The 27,326-nt window shown below is 36.9% G+C and overlaps 2 protein-coding genes across 3 annotated transcripts in view; one reads left to right on the top strand and one right to left on the bottom strand.

Annotated features, from left to right (window-relative positions):
* Window positions 1–1,875: 1,875 nt before the first annotated feature.
* Window positions 1,876–3,127, bottom strand: si:ch211-12h2.8. The gene is given in 6 exon segments (NM_001144808.2): window positions 1,876–1,963; window positions 2,046–2,149; window positions 2,282–2,417; window positions 2,508–2,555; window positions 2,730–2,939; window positions 3,076–3,127. Coding segments are annotated over 6 exon segments (540 nt in total). The 5' UTR covers window positions 3,104–3,127; the 3' UTR covers window positions 1,876–1,949.
* A 1,610-nt stretch (window positions 3,128–4,737) lies between these two features.
* LOC100331460 (beta-1,3-galactosyltransferase 2-like) overlaps window positions 4,738–27,326 on the top strand; it is a 37,182-nt gene continuing 14,593 nt past the window's right edge. The window contains exons 1-2 of one of the 2 annotated variants that reach the window (XM_073937734.1): window positions 4,738–4,790; window positions 5,436–5,498. In XM_073937734.1, the coding sequence (XP_073793835.1) occupies window positions 5,485–5,498 (14 nt within the window). In that variant the 5' untranslated portion in view covers window positions 4,738–4,790; window positions 5,436–5,484. The remainder of the gene's footprint in view (window positions 4,791–5,435; window positions 5,499–27,326) is intronic. The other variant, XM_073937735.1, reaches the window with a different exon arrangement.

The raw sequence follows: 27,326 nt of genomic DNA on the forward strand, positions 1-27,326 counted from the left end.
ACTATACTATGCTACATGTACGTACATTCTGTAAATCTTAGGGGGAAAAACAATGTGAGGCGGTGTTAAAACTTTTTTAACATCATCAACATCTCAAAGTTAAACTCTTAAACAAAATGCCGTGGTTATTAAGTGCACTTATTTCCTACATTGTCATTTTCATTAAAATGCTTATGGAGTCGATCATCATGAACCACTGTATTTAGTATATAAAAAAAGAGAAATACTAGCTGTTCTAGCTTTTAAATAATTGTTTACTTGAGATTTCATAACAAAAAAAAAAAAACTCATTAACCACAAACACTAATTTAATTCTGTTTTTAATTGGTGTTTTACAAGTATCATTTGACAAGACAGCCTTCTGGACTGTATGTATGCTGTTACAAGGTTACTGATGTAGATTTTATGAATAAAATTAGCATTTTTTATTGGACAATTGAGATTTTAAGTAATACTAGGAATTGTTTTTTGATATGTCACAGTAAAATTAAATATAAAGTAAGCTTTACTCATATTATTATGATTCTCTAACATTTGTTTCTCTACAGATATTGCAGGCTGTCCATGTAGTCACATTTCATTATCTAGCAGCCTAGTTACTTAAACATTTTAGACTGAAACATTTACACTATGGCTGCCTTTGCCAGTATAGCTTTCTGTGTGCAGATTGCCATGTACTTTCACAAGCTGAAAGAAGTGTTAGAGTCCCATCAAAAACAAAATTCAAAACAATGAGCAGTTTGCATAACTGCTGTTGACAAAACAAACAAACAAAAAAAAACTACAAATACTTTAACAGTACAATTAGGTTGATAAAAGTAATAATTGTTAATATAAAATGCACTTACAGGCCACTTTATTAGGTAAATTTGTCCAACTACTTGTTAACACAAATTTTTAATCAGCCAATCACATGGCAGCAACTCATTTAGGCGTGGTCAAGATGATCTGCTGCTGTTCAAACCATGCATCAGAATGGAGAGAAAGGTTATTTAAGTTAGTATTTCTCAACCATGATCCTGGAGAAATGCCAGCTCTGCACATTTCCCATGTCTCCTTAATCAAACAGATCATCAGGAGAGACTGAAAGACCTGTTATGTGTGTGACGGCCAAAAGGAGACATCCAAAACCAGGAATGTGGTTGAGAAACAGATTTAAGTGACTTTAACCATGAAATGGCTTTTGGTGCCAGACAGGCTGGTCTGAGTATTTCAGAAACTGCTGGTTTACTGGGATTTTCACAAACCACCATTTGTAAGGTTTTACAGGGAATAGCTTAAGGACCAGAAAAAAAAAAAATAAATTCCAGTTAGCAGCAGTTTTGTGCACAAACATCTCGTTGAAGCCAGAGGAGAATGGCCAATTTAGCTCAAGCTGAGAATATGCAACAAACTCAGTAACTACTCAGCGCAACCAAAATACACAAAACATCCAACCTTGAGGCAGATAGGCTACAACAACCAAAGAGCACACCAGGTACCATTCCTGTCAGCTAAGAACAGCAAGACTGACTGCAGTTTTAAATCCTTGAAGTTGCACACACACAAAAAAAAAAAAAAAAAAATCCTAGCTGGCATTGCAACTATCACTTAAACTTTGCACTCGTAAGACAGAAGGGAGTTTTACTAGACTTGGTTTTGGGGAGTGAATAATTGCATGTACAACCTAACTGTATTTGAGGCTCAAATGTTACTGCACACCAAACTGTATTAAGCTTAGAGGTCTAACATGAAAATTACCACGGTTTTTATAGTTGCAGAAGTTCATCTTTGTGTCCGGCTCCATTAAACCACAAACAGCCTTAAATCACCTCTGCTTCAGTGACGGGTTCCAAAGACATTTAATAATTACACTTTAAATAAAAACCAAGAGTTCATTAACATTAAAAGCTTTTATTGAACAAACTTCAGTGGAGATGCTGGCAGAGAAAGGACTCTGATCCACAAGATCAACTCCTAGGACCTGCGAGAGAAGTTAAAACAAAGCTTAATGAGGTCACGTAAACACCAGTAGAGCAATTTCTTTGCTTTGTAGAGTAACTTACGCTTGCAGCAGTATTTGACCCTCAGGTACTTGTATGTGCCATAACACGGATCAGAGAATTCACCATTGGTGGCTGGTATAGAGCAGCTCTTGCGTCCATCACACCTACAAAATGACGGTTCATGAATCCCATTTGAGTAAAGACTGGATTCAATTCAGTTCGCTTTTGCACATAATACCCGTAAACGGACCCATTAGAAACCAGATATCCAGTTAAAAAAAAAAATAAAACATTACCTTGCAGACACATCAGTCAGACAGTGATATGAATAGCAGTCTGTTTTTTTGATTTCCCTCCATGGATGATAGTCAACACAGGTTGTGCGATCTGTACGTCCATAGTTTGCAGCAAGGATCTTGATCTTAAAATGATCTACAGGAGGCAAGAAAAAAAAATGCATGTAACAAACAGTATTATTTAACCAGCACTGATTAACCAGATTGTGAAACTTCAGCATCTTACCAGGACAGGACAGATGCAGGACAGAACCTTCACATGCGGTTTTGGTGTCTAAAAATGAAAGTTCCACTTCAGTATCTTAAACTGGGAGATTTTACTCACTGATCAATTGAGCAAAATAACCAATAAACGTTAAGCATTACTCAAATCAGTGAAGTTTAGGTGAAAGATTAAACAAAAATAACAAACAAACAAAGTAACATTCTGGGACATTGAGAAACTCACCAGTAGACCTCCTGCAGTAGTCATTGTCATGACCATCATGATCGTGCCCACCATGATAGTGACCATCATGCCCACCGTGCCCACCGTGACTGTGGCCATCGTGCCCACCGTGACTGTGGCCGTTGTGCCCACCGTGACTGTGGCCGTCATGCCCACCATCATGCCCACCACGACCTGCTGATATCAGCAAGCTGGAGTTCAGAAGAATCACTGAGAAACAAAAAGAACTGATTAAGACACCTGTGCACTACTCATCACTGAGACATTATTAGCAGCACAAAACTTAATCCAAATGATGATTATTTATTTATTTATTTATTTTTTTTTTTCCCCACAAGAAACTCACTGGTGAGAAATAAACTTAGCAAGAACATGATTCTACTGTTGTCCTCCACAGTGCATGACATCTTTACTGATTCATATTTATAGGCCACTGATGTGAGTGGTAATGAGCAACACCTGTACACCACACCTGTATAAGGGTTTGTCTTTAGTTGATGCTTTCATAAAGAACAATGAACCACAAAGCATTTAAGACCTTATTAGTTTAATTATGCATTATGGGCTGGATTCCATCTTCTTCATTCTGTTCATTAAACTTAGATATTTAGACATTTTGCAACTGTAAATATATCAAAACTCAATTTTAGATTATTAACGTACAATGCTTTTGGTACTTTTAGTACTTAATTTAGACAACTTTAAAGGTCATTTTCTAAATGTTTAGATTTTTCCCCAAGATTTTTGAAAGGTGTATCTCAGTCTAAAATTGTCCTATAACAAAAATAGAGTTGTATAATTTGCGTTTTTTCACTGCATTTGATTGTTGGCGGTTTTTTAATAACGTAATTTTTAAAATTTGTTTAATGTTTGGTAATATGTTCCTTGCAGTTTGTAGTTTTGTCATTTATGCTGATTGTAGACACAGGGTGGGTTGAAATGAACAAGCCATTACAATTTGGACGTAAGGTCCATATTTCTAATACTGCTTTATACTTTCTAATACTGAAACTTTATTTACTATCAGCTATTTACAGACTGTGACCAGTCTGAAGTCTTAAATATTGCCTTGCTACCCTGCTAAAAAATCCAGCTTAAACCAGCCTAAGCTGGTTGGCTGGTTTTAGCTGGTCGACCAGGCTGGTTTTAAAGGGGTTTTGGCCACTTCCAGGCTGGTTTCCAGCCATTTCCAGCCTGGTCTTAGCTGGTCAGGCTGGAAAATGACCAGCTAAATCCAGCTAAAACCAGTTTGACCAGCCTGGTTTAAGCTGGACATAGCTGGTTTTGGCTGGGCTCCCAGCCTGCTAGGCTGGTCAAGCTGGTTTTAGCTGGTCATCTCCCAGCCTGACCAGCTAAGACCAGGCTGGAAATGGCTGGAAACCAGCCTGGAAGTGGCCAAAACCCCTCTAAAACCAGGCTGGTCGACCAGCTAAAACCAGCCAACCAGCCTAGGCTGGTTCAAGCTGGATTTTTTTAGCAGGGTATTTATCACCCACCTTGTATTTATTAGGTTATTTATGCCCAAATCTGAAGTGGTTTAAGTTGTCTCTTTATACATTTAAATTTGAAATTAGCACATTTTTAACCTTTATTTTGTATTGTTAATATTGGTCATCTGAATGTGGTGTATGGTGTGTTTCCTACATGACCAGACTATATTGTTTGTTTTGTTCCACCATGTGGAACATCAGGAAATTCATCATGCTGTCAACTATATACTGTGTTTTAATTAAACTTTATTAACTATATACAGTAACATTAAATAATAAAGTCAACATGTTTCCTCCCATCCGAGGGTTGCCCCCCACCCCCCACCCAAAAAAAACAACCACTCTCAATTACAAAAAAATATGTATATATACCTAAAATAATTGTCTACGCAGAAAGAAAACTGTATTTATCATTTAAAATGCATTTAGAAGCAGTTGAGTTCCTCCTTCCCTTTCTCAAAGTGGTTCGGTCCACTGTGTGCTTATTTATTTATTTTTTTCCCTCATCTCACCTACTCACACACACGCACGTGTGTGCGGCTGCGCCTGTGTTAATGTTGAATTTCAGTAAGTAAGTAGGGGGTTTTATCCTTAAATAAAGTGATTCTCTTCAATGTAGTTATTACAGACTCATTCATAAATTAGTTGCGTAAATTAGTTGTGTAATTGTCCATGAATCTGCTTTATTAGTAATTAAAATTACTTATCTAGTTAACGTTAGCTTGTTGCTAATGCTAAAGCCGTTTCCCATGCATTGTTTCATTTGTGACGACTTGGCATAACATTAACTTAACATTAACGACCACAATTAGCATATTGTTTAGCTGTGTATTTGCTAAATGAGCACTGTGCTACACTGAGCACACTAACCCCACTGTATTTATGTATAATCAGTTTCTATTCTTTTTTTAAGTGACTCAATTAGTTTGAAATTTAAATGTTAACCTTTTTTAACTCTGTGTTTTTATTGTTGGGATTATGATAGTTTTGTAATCTTTATGTAAAGCACTTTGAATTACCATTGTTTATAAAATGTGCTACAGTATAAATAAACTTGCACTGCAGTGTCATGTATTGGATAAAATGTCAGAGAAAAGGGGCATAAGATCATTTTTAAGTGCAGCTAAACAGAAAGTACAACAACTTTACATATTAAGCAATTTGGCTTTAAGAATGAGTGCTTATGAAAATACTAATGTCACATTATCAACAACAGGCAAAGGAGAAATAAATGATTGAGGAACAGGCAGAGCAGGGTCAGTCAGATGCACAGTGTCAGGTAAGGTTGTTGTGCTTTATTGAATGGATAATGACAATTCTTCTGAGGTTTTTTTTTTTTTAATGTTTTTGGAGTTGTGGCTGTTTAGCAGATTTCACAGGTTCACAGATTTACAATATGAGCTGTAAATTTAACAAGTGTAATGTAAACAAGGTAGTTATTATGAGTATGGAAAATGTCTTGCATTTATTCTGCTTCAGGAGTCAGTCTGTTGACTGTAAACAACACGACAAACAATGCAATAAATAGTTTTGAAGAAAAATTTGCTTTGTTGTTGAACCTGAGAAAAACTTTGATAATAATCATAATGACGTAGTCTCCATGCTATAATAATAATGATGAAACCATTTTTAACTGTGGGGACATACCTGTATTAGTACAATTCGGTTGTATTATTTGTGTCCCCTTTAGAAAAATGCTCAAAAAAATTTGTATTTATTGTCTCCCCCTACTGTTAAATCAGATTTACGCCCATGCCTGCGTGTGTGTTTGTTTTGCCTCTGTGAAAATCAGCATGTGCCCAAATGAAAACTCCCATTTTTATTCAAATCCTTCTCCTGTTCCCTCCCCCGACACTCCCACTTAAACAGAGCTAGACACACCCACTTTCCTCACTTTTTCCAAACTAGAGGTGTAAAAACACCCTGCTGAAACAGGAGGGTTTCATGGCCCTTTAAGGTTGTTGAGCTAAAATGAACAGGCAAATGAAGAGGAAGAATAACGTTGCCATTTGAAATTTGTAGCGCTTTTGATTGACTGCCCTCCATGCAAGATCAATTTAATCTGCAATAACCTATGTATTCTGTCATTTTTTGCTGATTTTCTGGACGGACTTGGTCAAATTGGACTTAATAGACCACAGTGTATTTTACCGAAAATCACTTAATGAAAAACAACAAAGAGTTAGGTTCTATTTTTCGACTGTACTGTTCATCAAACGTTTACATTTTTTTTTTCTGAACTATTTTTAACACCTTTTAAAATACTTTTTATGTTGTAAAAAATAACAGTCTTTTGACACTGCATCTCCTCTTCCAAAACCTTTTCATTCATTGTTCCACACTAGTTGAATGATCGTCCTATTCCCCCTTGGACTGCAGATTCACTGATATCCATTAATTGAAGTTTATTTATAGACTAAAGCTGCGGTCACACTAGGCTTTTCCTCCCATAGACTTCCATTCATACGCACGTGAATGCGTCAGACCGGAAACGCGGGGTCATGCGTCAAGTTTCGCAGGTTGCTGCGGTGCAAAGTTCAAGCTTGGTGAACTCTGACCTGCGAAATCTCATCACTTGACTGCGTGAAACATGACATCTCTGGGCAGAAATTTAAAACATGGAGCAATCGCTCACTTTTTAAAATGTCTAATAAGCTTGTTTAATCCCGCCCCTTTTCGTAGCGCCGTATGACAGAATTTCGCATGCACAAACTCTAGTGTGACCGTAGCTTGATTTCGAGAAGATCATGTGATTATGACTGAACACGGCTGGTTCTGCACTATCTATGTATGATCCACCAATCAGGCTATTCCTAACCCACTATAAAGAGCCAGGGTTTCTCACTACAGCCATCTTCGATTTAAAGAATCCCCATTCCACCCCTACTTCTCCACCGTTCTCCTTTTAGGGTGGCACGGTAGCCTCACAGTAAGAATGTCACCAGTTCTTGTCTTTTAACAGGCCGGCTGTGGTTTCTGTGCGTAGTTTACATGCTCTTCCAGTGCTCTCGTGGGTTTTCTCCGGTTTCCTCCCATACTCCGAAAATATGCACTACAAGTGAATTGATCAATCTAAATTTAGTGCTACAGTCAAACTTTCATCCTACAGCATATCTCTTCATAGCATTCATTTAAGTCATCAGCTCTTATCAAGGGGGGAGTTGTCAAGATCTACCTGAGCTCAAAGCTCCCCTCTCGGCCTGCAAACAGGAGGGAGCCCAGGGCTCAAGGACCTTTTGAGCTCAGGGTTCTCTCCCAGGACAGCATGCCATACTTGCTTATAATCAGTTATCAGCTAAGTGTGAACTCTTGAACCAACAACTAAGGCCGTACTCACACTAGGTACTGTTGCCTCGAACCGGGCCAAAGCACACTTGTCCCCACTCCCGTCTCCCCCGAAGGCCCGCACTCACACTACAATCTGGCCTGGGCAAGCTTACGTCATTGATGCTGCGCTGTTCAGTGAGAAGCACTCTCGCTCAGCACAGTGGAGATTTCTCTGGTTATATCATTTCAGTCGTTTGATATGCAGCGACATGCAGTCAAATATTTCGCCGAACAGATCCACCACTTTTGGCACTCATAAACAATCATAAAGCTCTCGTGCTGCAGGAATGAGGAGGTCTGCTGAAGGCACGCAGCTGTCGTGCAGTGAGGGGTTTTCATCTTTAATAAACTATGGCAGTTTGCGTTGATTGAACAGTAAGAATGATTAATAAATCCATATGAAACAGTCCCTTAAAGTCACGTCTCGCTTTCATGTCTGGCCAAAGCCCAAGTGAACCGCGCTCAGGCCCATCTCTTCCAACCAGGCCAGGGCCGGCCAAGTGAACCGTGCCTGAGCCCTATTCAGCGCACTCACACTTCTTAAACAATCCGGGAAACGGGCCTGGGCATGGTTCGTATAGCATAGTGTGACTAGACAATGAATGAATACATTAATTATTGAATGAATACAAGCTTTCATTCATTTCCTTTATTAACCTGCGGTCGCCACAGTGGAATGAACCGCCAACTTATCCAGCACGTTTTACACAGCGGATGCCCTTCCAGCTGCAATCCATCATTGTATGGGTAATAAATACAATCAGCTGATGCCAATTTAATTTTAAACCTTTATATTTAAAATAGTCTATTGATCTCACAACGTTGCTATTATTAACTTTTCAATTCAATTCAGCTTTATTTGTATAGCGCTTTTACAATGTCGATTGTGTCAAAGCAGCTTCACATAAATGGTCATAGTAACTGGAACAGTGTGAATTGAATTGAATTGATTAATTACATCTAATTTAATTAACACAGGCTACATATAATAATTTGACTTAAAAGACACATGTAAAGAAAAATCTGAAGAACCACCAGAACAATAATAGCCTGAGCCACTAGAGGGAGGCAGCACAGCAGTGATGTTGACGTAGCCTTAAATAAATGTATTCATTATTTACTCAACATCAATCTCAACACTTTAAGTTTCTTTTTTTGTTGAACATAAAATAAGATATTAAACTGAAAACCTGAAACCACTGACTAAGTAAGAAAAACAAGACCAGAAGTCAAAGTTTACCAGATTTAAAGCTTTTTTTAAAAATGTGGGTTGAACAGAAGAGTTAGAATCAGTTTTATTGCCAAGTGTGCTTCACACACACACACACAAGAAATTTGTCTACAGAAATGTATGTCTACATTTGGCTACAGAAGCTTCCAGTGTACATGAAGTGACAAGTGACAACACTATATATATATATATATATATATATATATATATATATATATATATATATATATATATATATATATATATATATATATATATATATATATATATATATATATATATATATATATATATATATGAAATGCAGTTAGTCAAGCAATCTGGATGTTGAATTGTATGTATAGATTTGTTATAAATATACAGGTTATACCTTGCTGTCTACAAATGCGAATGTAGTAAGTGTTGCATTGTATATTGATATAAGTTGCTGTATTCAATTACGTATGAAAAAGTATTGCACATTTTTATTGCAAAGTAGGGGAATATTAAATGTTCTGTTCAGAACTCAAATGTTTGAAAGAAGGGAAGGGTGAGTACCCTAAATGATGATAAAAGTTTCATTTGTGTGTAATAACACTTGACTATCCACATGGAAAGAACCTATATGAGGATATTTGCGTATATATTAAACCTATGCTGCATATATTCACATATATGATAAAATATATGCTGCATATGTGTGTATATATGCCACATATCAAAATTGAGTTGCATATATGTGCATATACAGGCCATTTATGGTAGGTCTCCTGTATTGCTTCTTTATATCCGCATATACAGTGCATCTGGAAAGTACTCATAGTGCTTGACTTTTTCCACATTATTTTATGTTACAGCCTTATTCCAAAATGGTTACATTCTTTTATTTTTCAAAATTCTACACACAATCCCCCATAATGACAATGTGAAAAAAGATCTTTTTGAAATTGTTGCAAATTTATTAAAAAATAAAAACCTGAAAAATCTCATGTACATAAGTATTCACAGCCATCATTCTCCAGATCATTCTTAATATGTTTCAGCAGCTTAACTGGAGTTCGCCTGTGGTCCATTCAGTTAATTGAACATGATTTGAAAAGGCCTACACCTGTCTATATAAGGTCCCAAGGTTGATAGTGCATGTCAAAGCACAAACCAAGCATGAAGACAAGGAATCGTCTGTAGACCTCCGAGTCAGCATTGTCTCGAGGCACAATTCTGGGGAATGTTACAGAAAAATATCTGCTCCTCTGAAAGTTCCAATGAGCACAGTGTCCTCCATTATCCATAAGTGGAAGATGTTTGGAACCACCAGGAATCTTCACAGAGCTGGCCGGCCATCTAAGCTGAGTGATCGGGGGAAAGGGCCTTAGTTTTGGAGGCGATCAATAACCCGATGGCCATTCTGTCTGAAAGAAAGATGAATGCAGCAATGTACTACAGAAACAACCTGAATGTACACCTGCTTCAGAGTGCTCTTGTCCCCAGACTGGGGCAATGGTTCATCTTCCAGCAGGACAATGACCCAAAGCACACAACCAAAATATCAATGGGGTGCCTTCACAACAACTCCATGAATGTCCTTGAGTGGCCCAGCCAGAGCCCAGATGTAAATCTTATTGAACATCTCTGGAGAGATCTGAAAATGGCTGTACAACGTTGCTTCTCATCCAAGCTCTCTGAGCTTGAGAGGTACTGCAAAGAGGAATGGTCAAAAATTCCCAAGACAGGCTTGTGGGATCATAATCGAAAAGGCATCAACAAAGTATTGAGCAACGGCTGTGAATACTTATGTACATGTGATTTTGTCAGGTTTTTAATTTGTAATAAATTTGCAATGATTTCAAAAAATCTTTTTCACATTGCATTATGGGGTATTGTTTGCAGAATTTTGGAGAAATAAATGAATTTAATCCATTTTGGAATAAGGCTGTAACCTAAAAAAATGCATTTAATTTTGTCAGTGGCTAAAAACTTACTCTGCTTTACCTCAATGGAGGCAAGTAGGCCTATTACAAAATTCTGAATGGACAAGGTTATTCTACAATAGCAAGTCTAAATAAAAAAGGCAATAGCACACCTTTCCTGAATACACACAGGGTTGTGTGGTTTTTTTTTAAAGATAAACGACACGTTTGCACTCCAAATTATTTAGAAATAATGATTTAAAGCAAACTCTTTCGTTAAACTACATCCTGCTGTATGCCGGTTCTGCCCTGTTCTTGTGAAAGTGTTGCGTGCAGACACGTCTTTTTTCCTGGTTTGACGTGCGTCACTGCCATTATTCATCCGCCTCCTCAGCAGGTCTGATTTTGGTCAACTGCCAAACAACGTTTTAAACCTTTGTATGCCAATTTAAACAAAGTTACACGCTGGTAAAATGAGTGTAATTTATGCATTTTTCAAATGTATACATGTGTCAAAAACCTTCATACCAAAATCATTATTATGACATAACTTTAATGCTCAGCGTAATTGAGTAGTTTCCTCTTTTTTAAATTTGTATTTAATATATTTCAATAACATACATTTGGGTGTACTAGTTTTTGAGTTACTGAAAGTTATTTTGTTAGATAAGCTCCAGATTTGGCTTCAGTACTGACTAATCTAATGTATATGCACAAATATAATATTGTTTAGCTTCCTATTAATTTTATTTTTTTTTAAAGAGAGATTCGTGAGGGGTGTACTTATATGTGCTGAGCACTGTATGTTCCTATGCCTGTAAATAATGAAGTTTTCTCGGTCATCTATTATTCAGTTACTTTGCTAAGTTATCAAAATAACATTAAAGGTAAAATGGGTAGATATAAAAAAAAAAAAAACTATATATATATATATATATATATATATATATATATATATATATATATATATATATATATATATATATATATATATATATAAATACTTTCCCAGAGATGGGTTGCAGCTGGAAGGGCATCCGCTGCGTAAAAACTTGCTGGATAAGTTGGTGGTTCATTCCGCTGTGGTGACCCTGGAATAATAAAAGGACTAAGCCGAAAAGAAAGTGAATGAATGAATATATATTTACTTCTCACTTAATTTACCAGGTATGTGTAAGTGAAATGTTTATTTTACTCACATTTATTTATTGGATTTTTAAGTAGTTTTCATTTGTTGTGAAATGAAAGAAAAAAACTGAATATTTCAAAACTCCCAGTCCAGCCAATCATCATCAAATCATCTTATACTCTTACTGTCTTACATCTTATGCATCTAATACTGTCTCTCACTATTTCTCTCTCTCTCTCACACACACACACTGCATTGACATTTTGTTTTACATTTTGTTGGGAAAATCTTTTTCATTGGTCTAAAATAGAATAATGTCTATAAAAAAACAATTGTACTTGTCACGATTACCAGCGATCGTATTCCATTAGATCGCTGGTTCTCACTCACCATAACTATGGACTACATATTCATACCTCTTCTGGTTAAAGTGTGGGAAAGCACTGTGTTGCCATAATGTCAAATGTTTACAACTGACCAACTCATCCATGTAGTAATACAACAACAGCAATATAAACAAATTACTCAATTACTGTAGTTTTTACACAAGATATATTACATTACACCACTGATGACTGTAGTAAAATCCAAGGTATTCAAAAGTTTATCATAATACAACTAGTCCTGTTCCAAGTGGGGATCAAACCAGCGATCCATGCATGGGAGGCGAAAGAAAGAGGCTATGTGAGTGATGCTTCAGGGTTGCACTCGCCAGCTGGTCTCTGTTAAACACAATACTACAATATGCTGTAGTTTTCTTTAAAGATAGTTGTAAAAAAATACGCTAATACACTTTAGTATGGTTCAAAACCTTTTTACTAAAAATTGTATGTAATCGACATCTAATCTCTCGCTATACACTTTACTATGAGGGTGTTTAAACCTTTGAATCAAAATTCGAAGTAGTCACGTGGGTATAGGCGAAAATGAAGCTTCGGACGTCACTGATCACGTGATGATGGCAAACGAATCAAGTTCCGGTACACTGCTACACTGCAAGATGTATTGTTTTTTTTGACACATGCTTCGAAGCCTCGGCGCACAATGTCACATCACTACTTTCGCCTGTTACTGATTACGATTCTGGATTGCCTTCACATACCCGTTTGCACCTGTATTGACCATTGCTTGCCTGACGACTAATAAACCTACATTGTGGATCTTACCTCAGTTGTATGTGTCACTCCCCGTCGTTACAGTACTTTGATGCAAACATTATATCTTCTAAACGACAGCATTTTTATTTTTTGTTTTAGAAAGAAATGTCATCAATACTTTTGAATCTTTTGAATTTAGAAAATATTTGTTAATGACCACTTTTGAGTCATTTCACATCATATTAAGGTGAATTTTATATAAAATCATGGTGTACACAACCATCTCTGGATTTTTCAAAAATAAATCACTGGCCATCACATATTAGGCATGTATATATATATATATATATATATATATATATACACACACACACACACACACATACACAGACACACATTTGAAGTCAGAATTATTAGCCCCCCTGTTTAATTTTTTCCCCAATTTCTGTTTAACAGAGAGATTTTTTTCAACCCATTTTTAAACATAATAGTTTTAATAACTCATTTCTAATAACTGAATTATTTTATCTTTTTCATGATGACAGTAAATAATATTTGACTAGATATTCTTCAAGACACTTTTATACAGCTTAAAGTGACATTTAAAGTCTTAAATAGGTTAATTAGGTTAACTGGGCAGGTTGGTGTAATTAGGCAAGTTATTGTAAAATGATGGTTTGTTCTTTATCAAATAAATATATAGCCCAAAGGGGCTAATAATTTTGTCCATTGAATGTTTTTTCCACACACACACACACATGCAGCTGTAGAATGGTTTAAAGTAACAATTTACAAATACTCAAACAAATGACTGTATTTGAGCAGGTTTTCTTAGAAATTGTAATTTACTAAGTGGTTTTAAAAATCTGATCTTTTACTTTCCCTTGAGTACATTTTTAATGCAGTATTGATACTTTTACTCCATTACTTTCCATCAACCTGCAGTCATTACTTTATTTTTTCTTGTCTATGGGGCTTAGAAAAATCTGTCCTGTGATTCGTGCAGTGGTGGAAAGAGTACTGAAAAAGCATAGTCGAATAAAACTACCATTACTTGCCTAAAATATAGTGCAGGTAAGTCAAAAGTATCTGTTGTAAATATTACTCAACGTATGGGTAAAAAGTTACTCTTTCAAAAGTACTCAAGAGTAGTGAGTAATGAGTATTACGCTTTAAAAAACTGATGCATTTACTTGTAATTTGTGGATGAGTGTAAACGTAACATCTGCAGTGCATTTAGTTATTGCCCAGCTGGAACACAACGTCATAAGACGGCAGTGTTGTCAGGTGACCAAACGTCTATCCAGCGTCTAAGAACAATCTTATTTTGATGTCCAATAATGATGTTGATATTTGGTTGATTTTAGGTTGTGTTGGAAACTAACCAAAATCCAACGTTGAGCAAACATCTTAAACCAACGTCTTACTGACATCAAATACTGACATTTATTCATCAGTTATGGCAACCAAAATCCAACGTCTGATAGACGTCATAGTGTTAATGTCCACACAACGTCAAGTTTTAACATCATTGACATCATAGGAGATTGATATTTGGTTGGTTTTAGGTTGGATATTGAATATTGACATTAACCTGACCTTGAGTTCTCAACCCGATTTTCTTTTCCAAATAAAATGCAACATCCATCCATGTTGACGTCCTTTGCCGCCTTGGTGTTTGAAGCCATTTCAGTCATCGGTAGGTAGTGCTATTGCCTTACAGCAATAGAAGGTTGGCGGTTTGTACCTCAGCAGGGTCAGTTGGCGTTTCAGTCTAGAGTTTGCATGTTCTCCCCACGTTTGCGTGGGTTTCCTCCAGGTGCTCGAGTTTCCCCCACAGTCAAAAGACGTGGTACAGGTGAATTTGGTAGGCTAACAATTTTCAGTAGGCTAACAATTTTCAGTGGGAAAATCTAGCTAACTGCCCCCACAAGACTCTTTTCCATGATTCATGAACATTTGATGTAAGATAATTACAAACTTAAGAGATTTCACCACATGAAATCAACAAGCAGTCTAATGATTAAGCCTAAGTATGATGATACGGGGCGTGGCCCTGCCCTTCATGGCAGCTGCACATTGGGTCACCACGATGCTACTCTCTTAAGGTTTTGGGACTGCTGAAACCACACAAACTTCCGCAAACCGACTCTCAGCAGTCCGTCACCTCGGTAACTCAGGATGACAGCCACTCATTCATAAGTGAATGCCAAAGACATCACCGAAGTGAGTCACCACCCAATCAGGAGCGCCGTGCTTCCCCCAGGCCAGCCCGGCGAGGCAAACTCAAGACTTCAGCAAAAGTGCAAGGAACACAAACAAATGTTGTCTCTTGCTGATCTGGTGCAGATTGATCTTAAGCAGTTAAGGATAAGCCATATCTTTGCTTTTGTGGTTTCTCAGGTGTTATTCTAAGATCTTGTAAGAAGTACTAGAATTAATTTGGGACGGTTGTCAACGACATCCTCTGAACTGCCTCTGTGTGTATTCTGTGTGTGTGTGTTTGTTTGTTGTTTGTTTATCCCATAGTTAGTTTCATGTCTTGTAGTGTAGCTCAATAAATCTTTGTTTTCATTTTGTAACAACTGTGTTCTTGTTTATGTGCTTCTTAGTCATTGCCTCGAGTTGTAGATCTGGTTTCCTCGCTAGAAGTTAACCCAATACTGTGTTATGATATTATCGTTGGCCACTACAATAACATTAACAAGATTAGTAAAATGCAATGTCTTCTATTTGCTGGACAAATGGTAGAATCTTTTATTCTGATTCAATCTGACTCAATTGAGTCGAATCAAGTGAATCGAATCATCAAGATCTGATTCATTGAAATGAACTAATAAATCCCTGATCGATCTTTTAACGTAGGTTGTCTTTAAATCTATTTAGGAGCAATTCTGCTGAATCATATTATATTGACACTGGTGGGGGTGAAACATCTTTAGACATCATTAGCAGTTTCTTGCCCAGTTTTATAGGGAGTGGATATGAGAATTTGACGGTTCACACAATGTGTCATGTCAGAAATACATGAACACACATGAGCAATGCCACCTTTAAGTCTCAGAATGGGGAGTGTCAGTATGAACACAGGGCAGATGCAATAGAGCGCATTAACCCATTTTTTAAGTACCACTGGCTCAGAAATATTTTTTCAATGGAATTAAAAAAAAAAAATAAACCAAACTATCCAGCTGTTCAAGAGGACCCATAGTATACTAAATACAGACCAAAAAAGACTTAATGGTCACTAGATTTCTAATGCTTAATTTTAGCCCTGATTTTCACTCGCCTACAGGTTTTGTTAACACACTGACAAAAGCTGGATATCAGAGGCAAATCTGTGATTGTTCACATGAGCGACAAGCACACAGTGTCATTTATCAAAAATGCGATCTGAGACAAATGCAGATGTAGTACAGACACCTGTGTAATATTTGGTATGCTAAATATCTATACATGTCTGCAATTCTGTCATGCTCGGTGAAGCTGTGAGCTGGTTAACTTGCAAATCAGGTTGAAAATCTAGTTGTGCAGGCATGAATTGACAGGAGAAATATCTGGACTTGTCTGTAATTCAAAGTCATGCTCTGTGAATGAGTTCTGACTGAAAAAACACATTAGCGAAGACCAACAGCCAATGAAAGAACAACATACAGTACAGCGGTACAGTTCGGGGAGAAGTTATAAACCACAATATCCCTGCAGCTCCCCAAACATTACCTTTTTTTAGGGGGAGTACTGTGGCTCAGTGGTTTGCACTGGAGTTTGAATGTTTTCCCAATGTTGGTGTGAGTTTCTCCATTGCCCCACACCAACACCAATGTTGGTGTGGAGCTCCAGTTTCCCCCACAGTCTAAACCAGCCTGATCTCATGAGGAAACGTAAGTATTTTATGTTTTGTGAGTTTAGTGGCTAATTGTTGAGTCGTATGAAAATGTACGATTTTTAAAAGGAAGCGTGGCACCCAATCCCACCCCTAAACCCAACCGTTATTGGGTAATGAGCAAATCGTACTGAATTGTACGAAAAAGATCAAACAAATTCATACATATTAGCCTCTAAATCAAAAAGTTACAAATTGCCGTGAGATTGCGATGGTCTAATTATGTGCTATACAGGTGAATTGAAAAGCTGAATTGGCCATAGTGTATGTGTTTGAATGCAAGAGTTTATGCGTGTTTCCCAGTGCTGGGAATGTGTCCGGTGTCTAAAACATATGCTGGAATAGTTGGCGGTTCATTCCGCTGTGGCGACCTCTGAAATATAAAGAAGGAAAATGAATTAATTATCTTTTTTCATGCAGTGTGTATCCTCGTTTCACAGATCAATCATACTGTGTGAACACAGCAGCAACTGAACGCCACTCAGGGGCCTGCGTGCACTTGGGGCCCCTGCGAGGAGGGAAAAAGGCCAATTTTGGGATGTCTATTTAGGCTAAATGCAAATAGCATACCTTGTTGTGATAAGTCAGTTGAGTAATTCCCGCCCATCAGCGTTTGATTGGCAGAGACAACATAACTAAAGAGTGCAGCACGCAGCAGCTTGAATGGCGCAGCTCGTAAAGCGCATGACAACATGTTTTGACACGAACGATCATGAACCCAGTTTGAATCCAGCATCTGATGAACACATTCTTTTTTTTTTCCTCACTACATATGAGATTTTGCCTACTCTTCATCACGGGGAAGACAAGTAGGAGTCATTATTAAGTGTGTGTATTATGGAAGACTCAGATTAATAGAACTGGATTGGAGAGGTGTTATATCCAAATCATATGCATTAAAAGTTTGTAAACATACTCTTAAATATAAATTTTTTGTACTGCTTCAGTGAAGTTAAACAATTATTTTAAAATCCATTTATTTTCACTAGTTGTATTATATTTTTCTTCCATAGTGTGCTTTGTAGACAACAAATACATATAATGCAGGGGCGAACTGGTCATAGGGAGAATATTTTGTGGAGAAATATTATTATAAATACATACACACACACACACACACACACACACACACACACACACACACACACACACACACATATATATATATATATATATATATATATATATATATATATATATATATATATATATATACATTTGACGACATAATTATTAGCCCCTCTGAATTATTGTCCATCTGTTTATTTTTCACATTTCTAATCATAATAGCTTTTATAACTCATAATAGCAGTAGGTAGTGCTGTAACCTCACAGCAAGAAGGTCGCTGGGTCGCAGGTTCGAGCCTCGTGTTTCTGTGTGGAGTTTGCATGTTCTCCCTGCGTTGGCATGAATTTCCTCCGGGTGCTCCGGTTTCCCCCACAGTGAAAGACATGCGGTACAGGAGAATTGGGTAGGCTAAATTATCCGTAGTGTGTGTGTGTGTGAATGTTTCCCAGAGATGGGTTGTGGCTGGAAGGGAATCCGCTGCGTAAAAATGTGCTGGATAAGTTGGCGGTTCATTCCGCTGGGGCATTCCCGGATTAATAAAGGTACTAAGCCGACAAGAAAATGAATGAATGAATGATGACAATAAATCATATTTTACTAAATAATTTTCAAGACACTAGTAACAAGGAGTGTTAGAATCCATGTGCAGAAGTTTATTAAAGGGGTTGGGCAAAGACATCAACGAGAAAACATTCTGCGATTTCAAACAACAAACACAGCGGGCAAATCCAGACGACGTAGTAAGAGTGCAGGCAGAAGTTCAGTAACACAACAATCAGTCCAAAACAGATCAAGAGGGCAAAGACAAAGAACGTGAGTGAACAAGGCAGGCAGGGTCATACACAGGATAGCAGTCATGAAAGTCACTTGGAACAACGCTTGGTAAGGCAGGTAAACTTCACAAGGAAGCATGGTCTGAGCTCTCGCTGAAATACAGCACAAACAGGAAGTAGCCGCAGAGAGAGCGGAGCTGAGTCACTTGTCGGGCAAGGGCTCTCTCTGCTGGCGTGGCGTTACAACACTTCTATACAGCTTAAAGCAGGGGTCTCAAACTCAATTTACCTGGGGGCCGCAGGAGGCAAAGTCTGGGTGAGGCTGGGCCGCATAAGGGATTTCACAAAAAAAAGTCCTCAAATGTCATTATTAACAGTTTTAATTATTTCTTCTGAACATGAAGTGTCCTGAACATTAATAGAACATTGAGTGAAGATTATGAACAGTTCTTCTGAACATGGCATCTTTTGCCTACTCCTTGCTGCCAGAGACTTGACAGCGCTTCTTCTCACAAATCTGAATCACATTTGGCTTTAGAGCGGAAGCAGTTGAGACCCTCAGTATGGCTTGGGGGAACTTACTCAAAACTTTCATTCCCTCACCCACTGCAGAGTGGATGCGCGCGTACTGATCAGCTGTGTTGTCGCGCGCGTACTGATCAGCTGTGTTGTCGCGCGCGTACTGATCAGCTGTGTTGTCGCACGCGTACTCAAGAGCTGTGTTGTCGCGCGCCTACTGAAGGGCAGGACCGAAGGTGTGCCGCGTCGCGGGGGCACTTTTGATAATTTTGGAAGGGCACTTTCTATCCAAGACTAAAAAGGGCATGTGCACTGCACAGGTTGAGCCCTATGTGTGCACGTGCCTGCCCTCACCTAAAAAAAAGGCGTATATATGTATAAATAAAACACCCCCACCCCACTCCAGTCACATCAGTCTACCAGTCTGTATCTACCTAAATATATAAGATGCAGGCTGTAGCTAGGTAGGTGGCAGGCTGCAGATAGGTAGCTAAGTGGCAGGCAGGGGCGGGAACAGCTTACCTTGGTTCTGGCCGGCGCGAGTTCCCGAGTTCCCGCCCGTCACAGCGTCTAACAAAGGGGCGGGGTGCGTGGTGACGTCACCGGCATCCCCGCCCCTTTGTTTACACGGCGGGCGGGGAATGCCACTGACCGCTGTGTACGGATAGAATCAGCGGAGCGGGGAGCGCTCTTTTTCCCCGCTCCGCTGATTCTGTCGGTGTACAGTGGTCGGCGCGGGCCACAAAATATTGCACTGAGGGCCGCAGATGGCCCGCGGGCCGCGAGTTTGAGACCCCTGGCTTAAAGTGACATTTAAAGGCTTAACTTGGTAACTAGGTTAACTAGATTAACTAGGCAGGTTAGGGTAATTAGGCAAGTTATTGTATAACGACAGTTTGTTCTGTAAACTATTGAAAAACCATATAGCTTAAAGGGGCTAATAATTTTGTCCTTAAAATGATTTAATAAAAATGAAAAAAAAAATGCTTTTATTCTGGCCAAAATAAAACAGATAAGACATTCTCCAGAAGAAAAAATATTATAAGACATACTGTGAAAACTTCCTTGCTCTGTTAAACATAATTTAGGAAATATTTAAAAAAAGAAAATTCAAAGGGGGCTATTAATTATGACTTCACCTACATATATATACATATACATATATATATATATATATATATATATATATATATATATATATATATATATATATATATATATAAAATGTTTTTATATAATGCTGATAATAGAAGGAACAACAAGTGTATAACATAAATTTGTTAAGGAAAAAAGTTTAAATGAGCATTTCATTTTAGAGCATTTCAACATTGTAGAGAAAATTTAGAGACATGTGGGGCTTTAAAAAATTTATCAGACAAAGAAGTGGGCCCCGAAGTGAAAAAGTTTGAGAATCCCTGATTTAAACACTTTCCTCCCATAAAATCTGCATGTGTACAGTGCATACGAAAAGTATTAATAGTGCTTCACTTTTTCCCCCCACATTTTTTATGTTACAGCCTTATTCCAAAATGGTTACATTATTTTAGTTTTTCAAAATTCTACACACAATACCCCATAATGACAATGTGATTTTTTTTTAATTGTTGCAAATTTATTAAAAATAAAAAACCTGAAAAATCTCTTGTACAGAAGTATTCACAGCCTTTGCCGTGAAGCTCTAAACTGAGCTCAGGTACATTCTGTTTCCACTGATCATTCTTGAGATGTTTCAGCAGCTTAACTGAGAGCTCACCTCTGGTAAATTCCAGCCTGATCTCACGAGGAAACATAAGTATTTTACATTTTGTCAGTTTAGTGGCTAATTCGTACGAATTCGTAAAAGTTCAGTCATACAAAAATGTACGATTTTAAAAAGGAGGCGTGGCAGCTAACCCCACCCCTAACCCCAACTGTCATTGGGGGATGAGCAAATCTTACAAAACTTTAAGAATTAGATTGTACGAATTCATACGAATTAGCCACTAAATCAAAAGGTTACGAATTGCCGTGAGATTGTGTTGGTAAATTCAGTTCATGATTTCAGCACATGATTTGAAAAGGCATACACCTGTCTATATAAGGCCCCAGTCAAAGCACAAAGGAATTGTCTGCAGACTTTCGAGACAGGATTGTCTCGGGGCATAAGGAAATGGTAAAAGTTACAAAGGTTTCTTTATCTTTTAATTTTGCAACTTAATCGTTCTCCAGCTAATCCTTGTTTACTGAATATATATTTCAGCCTGTGCGTACAGCTGGTTATCAGTTCGTTGTTTGTCCTTGTTCCTGTCTGTTTGTTCCTCAGAATTCTTTGCAGTCTGTTTCGTCAGTTGACGTATTTGTTGTGGCCTGTGGCTCTCTTTTGATTTGAACAGTCATTGTTTGTCTTCGGAACATCCAGTTGTATCCTTTGATACATTCTTTCATTTTTTCATTAAAGTGCTTTCGATTGGATCCTCTCTGTCTAAGTGTCATGACAATATCAATGTACAGTACAAATGTGATGCAAGCACAGAAAAACAAATACACTAATGCACATTCTTTATTCATCATTTTAAAGTAAATTAATTAGTATTATTTCTTTAGGAGAAGTAGAGTGTGCAAGATTCTGTCAAACAGTGCTGAGAAAAGGAGCGAAATTAAACAAGATAATTAGATATTAGGCGATGCAGTGACGTAGTGGGTAGTGCTGTCGCCTCACAGCAAGAAGGTCTCTGGTTTGAGCTTCGACTGGGTCAGTTGACGTTTCTGTGTGGAGTTTGCATGTTCTTCCCACGTTCCTGTTGGGTTCCTCCGGGTGCTCCGGTCTCCCCCACAGTCCAAAGAGTGAATGATTGTGAATGAGTGTGTATACATGTTTCCCAAAGATGGGTTGCAGCTGAAAGGGCATCCGTTGCGTAAAACATATGCTGGATAAGTTGGTGGTTCATTCTGCTGTGGGGACTTCAGATTGGTTAAGGGACTAAGCCGAAAAGAAAATGAATGAATTAATGATTTTTCAGTACTCTTTCCACCACTGCAACTGTACTATACTGAACCATTCCACTCAATTAAAGCGAGCTATTATGTTGAAACTGACTGGCTTGGTTCATATCTTGTTACACATTAACAAAGATTCCTTGTAGGAAAAAATTAATCATTTCCACAACTGAAGCTGTTGTAATCGTGGCAGCCGTTTTGGAAGCATGTTGTATGAAGGAACTCACTGGCACATTCAAATGATCAAAGCAAGTTTGAATCTGAAATCTTAGTCGCCACATTGTCTGGTCATTGAACTGGCTCGAGGGCTTATACCATCAGAATAACAGAGAGCGAATTGACTTGACTATTTTGACCAATATTTTGTGGGCAGATGTTCGGGTACTCTTTATGGGTTTTTACAGTATTTTAAGCAGGAAAATCGAGCTAAATTTCTGCACAAGACTCTGTAGGTATAGTTTACAGTTTAACCCAAAGAATGACCAGTCTGGTAGATGAAGAAGAGCCGGAGTCAGAGATTTAAATAAATAAATCAAGTTTAGAAGATAGTTTGCAGTTTCATTCGCAGAAGCCAGCTTCAACACTCGCAATGAGTTCCTAGGCCGCTCTGCTTACAATCACCAATCAATAACAATTATACTCTCACATAACGTCATTAACTGCGTCATACATAAAGGTGTTCTAACCTGATTGGTTAAAACACAGATAGACTAGGTACATTTCCACGTGAGGTTCGTGCGTACAATTCTGAACAATATCTAAACATAAATGTCAGACACCCTTTAGACTGATTAGAGCTGACTCCAGACCTGTGAAACAGATCAACAATCAAATAGAACACACACACTTTAAGTATAATCTGTTTCTTATCCAAGGCTGAGTATACCGTCAGCCGTCTTTATCAAAACTGGTTAAAAACTGGTATAATCTACATTCAGGCTGTTATATTCTTACTACACAAAGTCTATCTTGAATAAAAAGTAGAATCACTTTAAAAGATTTAACCGTAAAACTATAGCAAAATCACTTTAGACATTTTAGACAGTATTAACTCCTAGAAATAACAATAGAAACAGTTGTTTCCAGTCCTCAGTTCCACTCAAGATCTCCATGACCTCTTACCTAGTTTGCTGGCTCCTGAAAATAGGTATAAAGAGACTGGCAAATGCACTGAACATTCTTATATTAAGCAATGTGTTAACTTATTCATTAATTAAAATCAATTCACAGTTAAATACTAAGAAACAGGATGATGAAAAGGATAAACGTTGGTCCATGATGAGATGGACTGGAAAGCAGAAATCCGAATCCTTCAACTCTTTTCCATGACTCCCGGGTCATGTGGATATCCTGACTGCAACCAAATGTACATTTCACAAAGACCTGTCATACTTACATTCATTGACACAGAAATTAAACTTTGAGGGTTTTCGCAGGTAATCCATGATGTATTGCTATTTGTATGCTTTGAGAAATGTACTTGAAAATTTTAATTCTGATCTGAGAAATGTATACCTCAGCAACTGAGAAGAACTGTAATAAAGACTTAGCGTACATTATGAGGTTACAGATTAGTGTAAACTGGTAAAACTGGTTGTTTTAATAAATTTGTTATTGATAGTTATCAGATGCAATGCTTTCCATGTAAACATTCTCACGGATACAGAGACTTTTTTCATACTGTACAGTTTTTTACAATGGCTATGACAGTTTTTCAATACATTTAACAAGTTTGCAAAACTCTTAACGCAGCAACACAACTAAAACACACAATTGGCAAAACAGTTAATTTCATGCTCAAAATCACACATTGTAAACTAAACCTCTAAACTAATGTATACAATACTGTAATAAACAAACACACTACACCATGTCCAACAAAACACTGCAAACATGTTTCAAAATGAATTAATGATTCACAACACAAACACATGTTCTCTTCCAACAGAAACATTCAGTCAATCAGATCACACTGACAATACAGTTTTTCTTGATTGCTTGGATGTAGTTGTCAACTGAAACTCCACATTTTCAAAACAGTTAACACACAGGCCTAAACAGCGGCACTCATGGTCAAAATGACACATTTTGCTTGCAAAAGGCACATACCGTGTCAAAACATTTAAAATATGCAACAAAAGCTAGTTTTACCTTCAAACAACACAACTTGCAAACAAGTATATGAGCTCTTTCGATTAATCATTACACAATGGACAACAAAATACAAAATACAGAACTCAGTGCACCACCATTGCTTGTCATTGTAGCCTATTGCCAATGCCATTTGTTGTCTTTCTATTTGGGCTGTCAAATTTGCCTTTTTGCAAAGAATTGAATCCAGAATAAGAAATGCTTTGATTACATTTACAGTTTTTCTCGATTGCTTGGATGCAGTTGTCAACTGAAACTCCACATTTTCAAAACAGTTAACACACAGGCCTAAACAGCGGCACTCATGGTCAAAATGACACATTTTGCTTGCAAAAGGCACATATCGTGTCAAAACATTTAACATATGCAACAAAAGCTAGTTTTACCTTCAAACTACACAACTTGCAAACAAGTATAAGAGCTCTTTCAATTACAGTTTTTTACAATTGCTATGACACTTTTTTCAATACATTTAACAAGTTTCCTAAACTCTTAACACAGTTAGCACAACATCCGTCTTTGTGGGCTATACAATTAACACATTTCTTGTTGTTTTGACACAAAATGCATCCAGTTAACACAAATTTAAAATGCTTTAACTTCTTTTACACACAAGCACAACCAAGAACAAAACAATGTCATTTTACAGTCAAATTTACAAATACTTTAACACAGTATGTCAGAACAGATAACACCATGTTCTAAACAGAAATTATATAGGATAAAGTCAAAGTGAACAGCTGTTCTAATTGTGAATTGAAACACAAATATATTCCCTGTATTTTATTCAATTGCCAATGAGAAACATCATATTGCGGTTATATAAATAAATAAATAAATGAATAAATGTATATATATATATATATATATATATATATATATATATATATATATATATATATATATATATATATATATATATATAAATCCGCAATATGAGTCTCTCATATATATATATATATATATATATATATATATATATATATATATATATATATATATATATATATATATATATATATATATATATATGACAGCTGGTTCTCATCTAGAACGCACACTTATGTCTTGTTTTGGTTTTTCCAATCACATGATCATATGTTCTAATAGAGGACTCTTGAGGTTTTTGAAAGGAACATCAAAGAACTTTGTCACCAATACGTCCATGTAAGATTATGCAATACAGTCATTACTGTACTATACACAGTGTGTTTTGCAGTAAACTACTCTTTAAACCTGGAGTTCATTAGTACATACAGTAGATATACAGTACAGCATTTGCATACACTGTGTCTAAGTACCACATGAAATTTTCAATGTTGACAAGGCTGGGGATGTCGCCATAGGAAAAACATAATAGGTCAAAGGGCCATAGTTACCGTGCTGGGCCATTGAAGATATCAAGTGTAATGTGGATGAGAACATGTGGCAAAAGACCGGGCAGAATAGAAGATTACTTTGTTATTTTATTATAATTGTGGTGCTTTTTCTGTTTGCAGTGATGTCCTTCTGCAAAAAAGGTCTGTACTGCAGAAATTCTGTGTCTGTATTTTTTTTTTACATACAGTTTTTTACACTGGCTATGACACTTTTTTCAATACATTTAACAAGTTTTCTAAACTCTTAACACGGTTAGCACAACATCCGTCTTCGTGGGCTATACAGTTAACACATTTCTTGTTGCTTTGACACAAAATGCATCCAGTTAACGCCAATTTAAAATGCTTGAACTTCTTTTACACACAAACTCAACCAAGACCAAAACAATGAACCTATATAGGCTAAAGCCAAAGTGAACAACTGTTCATATTGTCAATTGAAACACAAATATATTCCCTTTATACATACATATATATATACATATATGTGTGTGTGTGTGTATATCTCCCATATGAACATGATTCCCATCTAGAAAGTACACTCATGTGTTGACTTTTTTCAAATCACATGATCATACTGTATGTTCTAAAAAAGAACTCATGAGGTTTTTTGAAAGGAACAGTGAGCACATTACAAAACTTCATCACCAATATGTCCAGGTAAGGTTATGCAATACAGTCATTACTTTACTATGCACAGTGTGTTTTGCAGTAAACTACTCTATAAACCTAGAGTTCATTTGTACATACATTAGTTATACAGTACAGTAAAGCATTTACACTGTGTCTAATTACTTTTAGAGAGTCATGAAGTTGGAGGTCAATCAAATACCACATTACTGTAAATTATCTATGTTGACGAGGCTGGCTTCAACTTGGCGAAAAGGCGTTGCCGTAGGAGAAACATAATAGGCCAAAAAGCCATTGTTACCATGCTGGGCCAGAGAAAAAGTTGGGCAAATCCAGAAGACCAGGCAGAATAGAAAATTATTTAGTTTTTTTGTTGTAATTGCAATGCTTTTTTTTCTTCTTTTGCAAATAAAGTCTGTACTGCAGCAACTCTGTGTCTGTATGTATATTTTTACATCAACTGTAAATTTTTTAAGCATTTTTTTCCTTAATTTTTATATTAAATTTTTGCAGTAAAAGAAAGAAAATGCCTGCATTTACTAAACCCAACAAAATGAAAATGTAGAGAGTCTTAAAATATAAGGGCAGAGCTGACACATAAACTAATGCAGTTTCTGTAATTTTAGCTGATGATAGTGTTTTTATTGTCAGTGTTTTCTGATTGACTGAATGTTTATGTTGGAAGAGAACATGTGTTTGTGTTTTGCACAATTATGTCATTTTGAAACATGTTTGCAGTGTTTTGTTAGACATGGTGTAGTGTGTTCGTTTATTACTGTATTTTGAAAAGAAGTTTAGAAGTTTAGTTTACAATGTTTGATTTTGAGCATGAAATTAACTGTTTTGCCAATTGTGTGTTTTAGGTGTGTTGCTGCGTTAAGAGTTTAGCAAACTTGTTAAACGTATTGGAAAAACTGTCAAAGCCATTGTAAAAAACTGTAATCATTACACAATGGACAACAAAATACAAAATACAGAACTCAAAATTCACCACCATTGCTTGCCATTGTAGCTTATAGCCAATGGCATTTGTTGTCTCTATTTGGGCTGTCAAATT

Source organism: Danio rerio, chromosome 22, assembly GCF_049306965.1.
Source record: "Danio rerio strain Tuebingen ecotype United States chromosome 22, GRCz12tu, whole genome shotgun sequence".
In the NCBI taxonomy this organism is placed as follows: domain Eukaryota; kingdom Metazoa; phylum Chordata; class Actinopteri; order Cypriniformes; family Danionidae; genus Danio; species Danio rerio.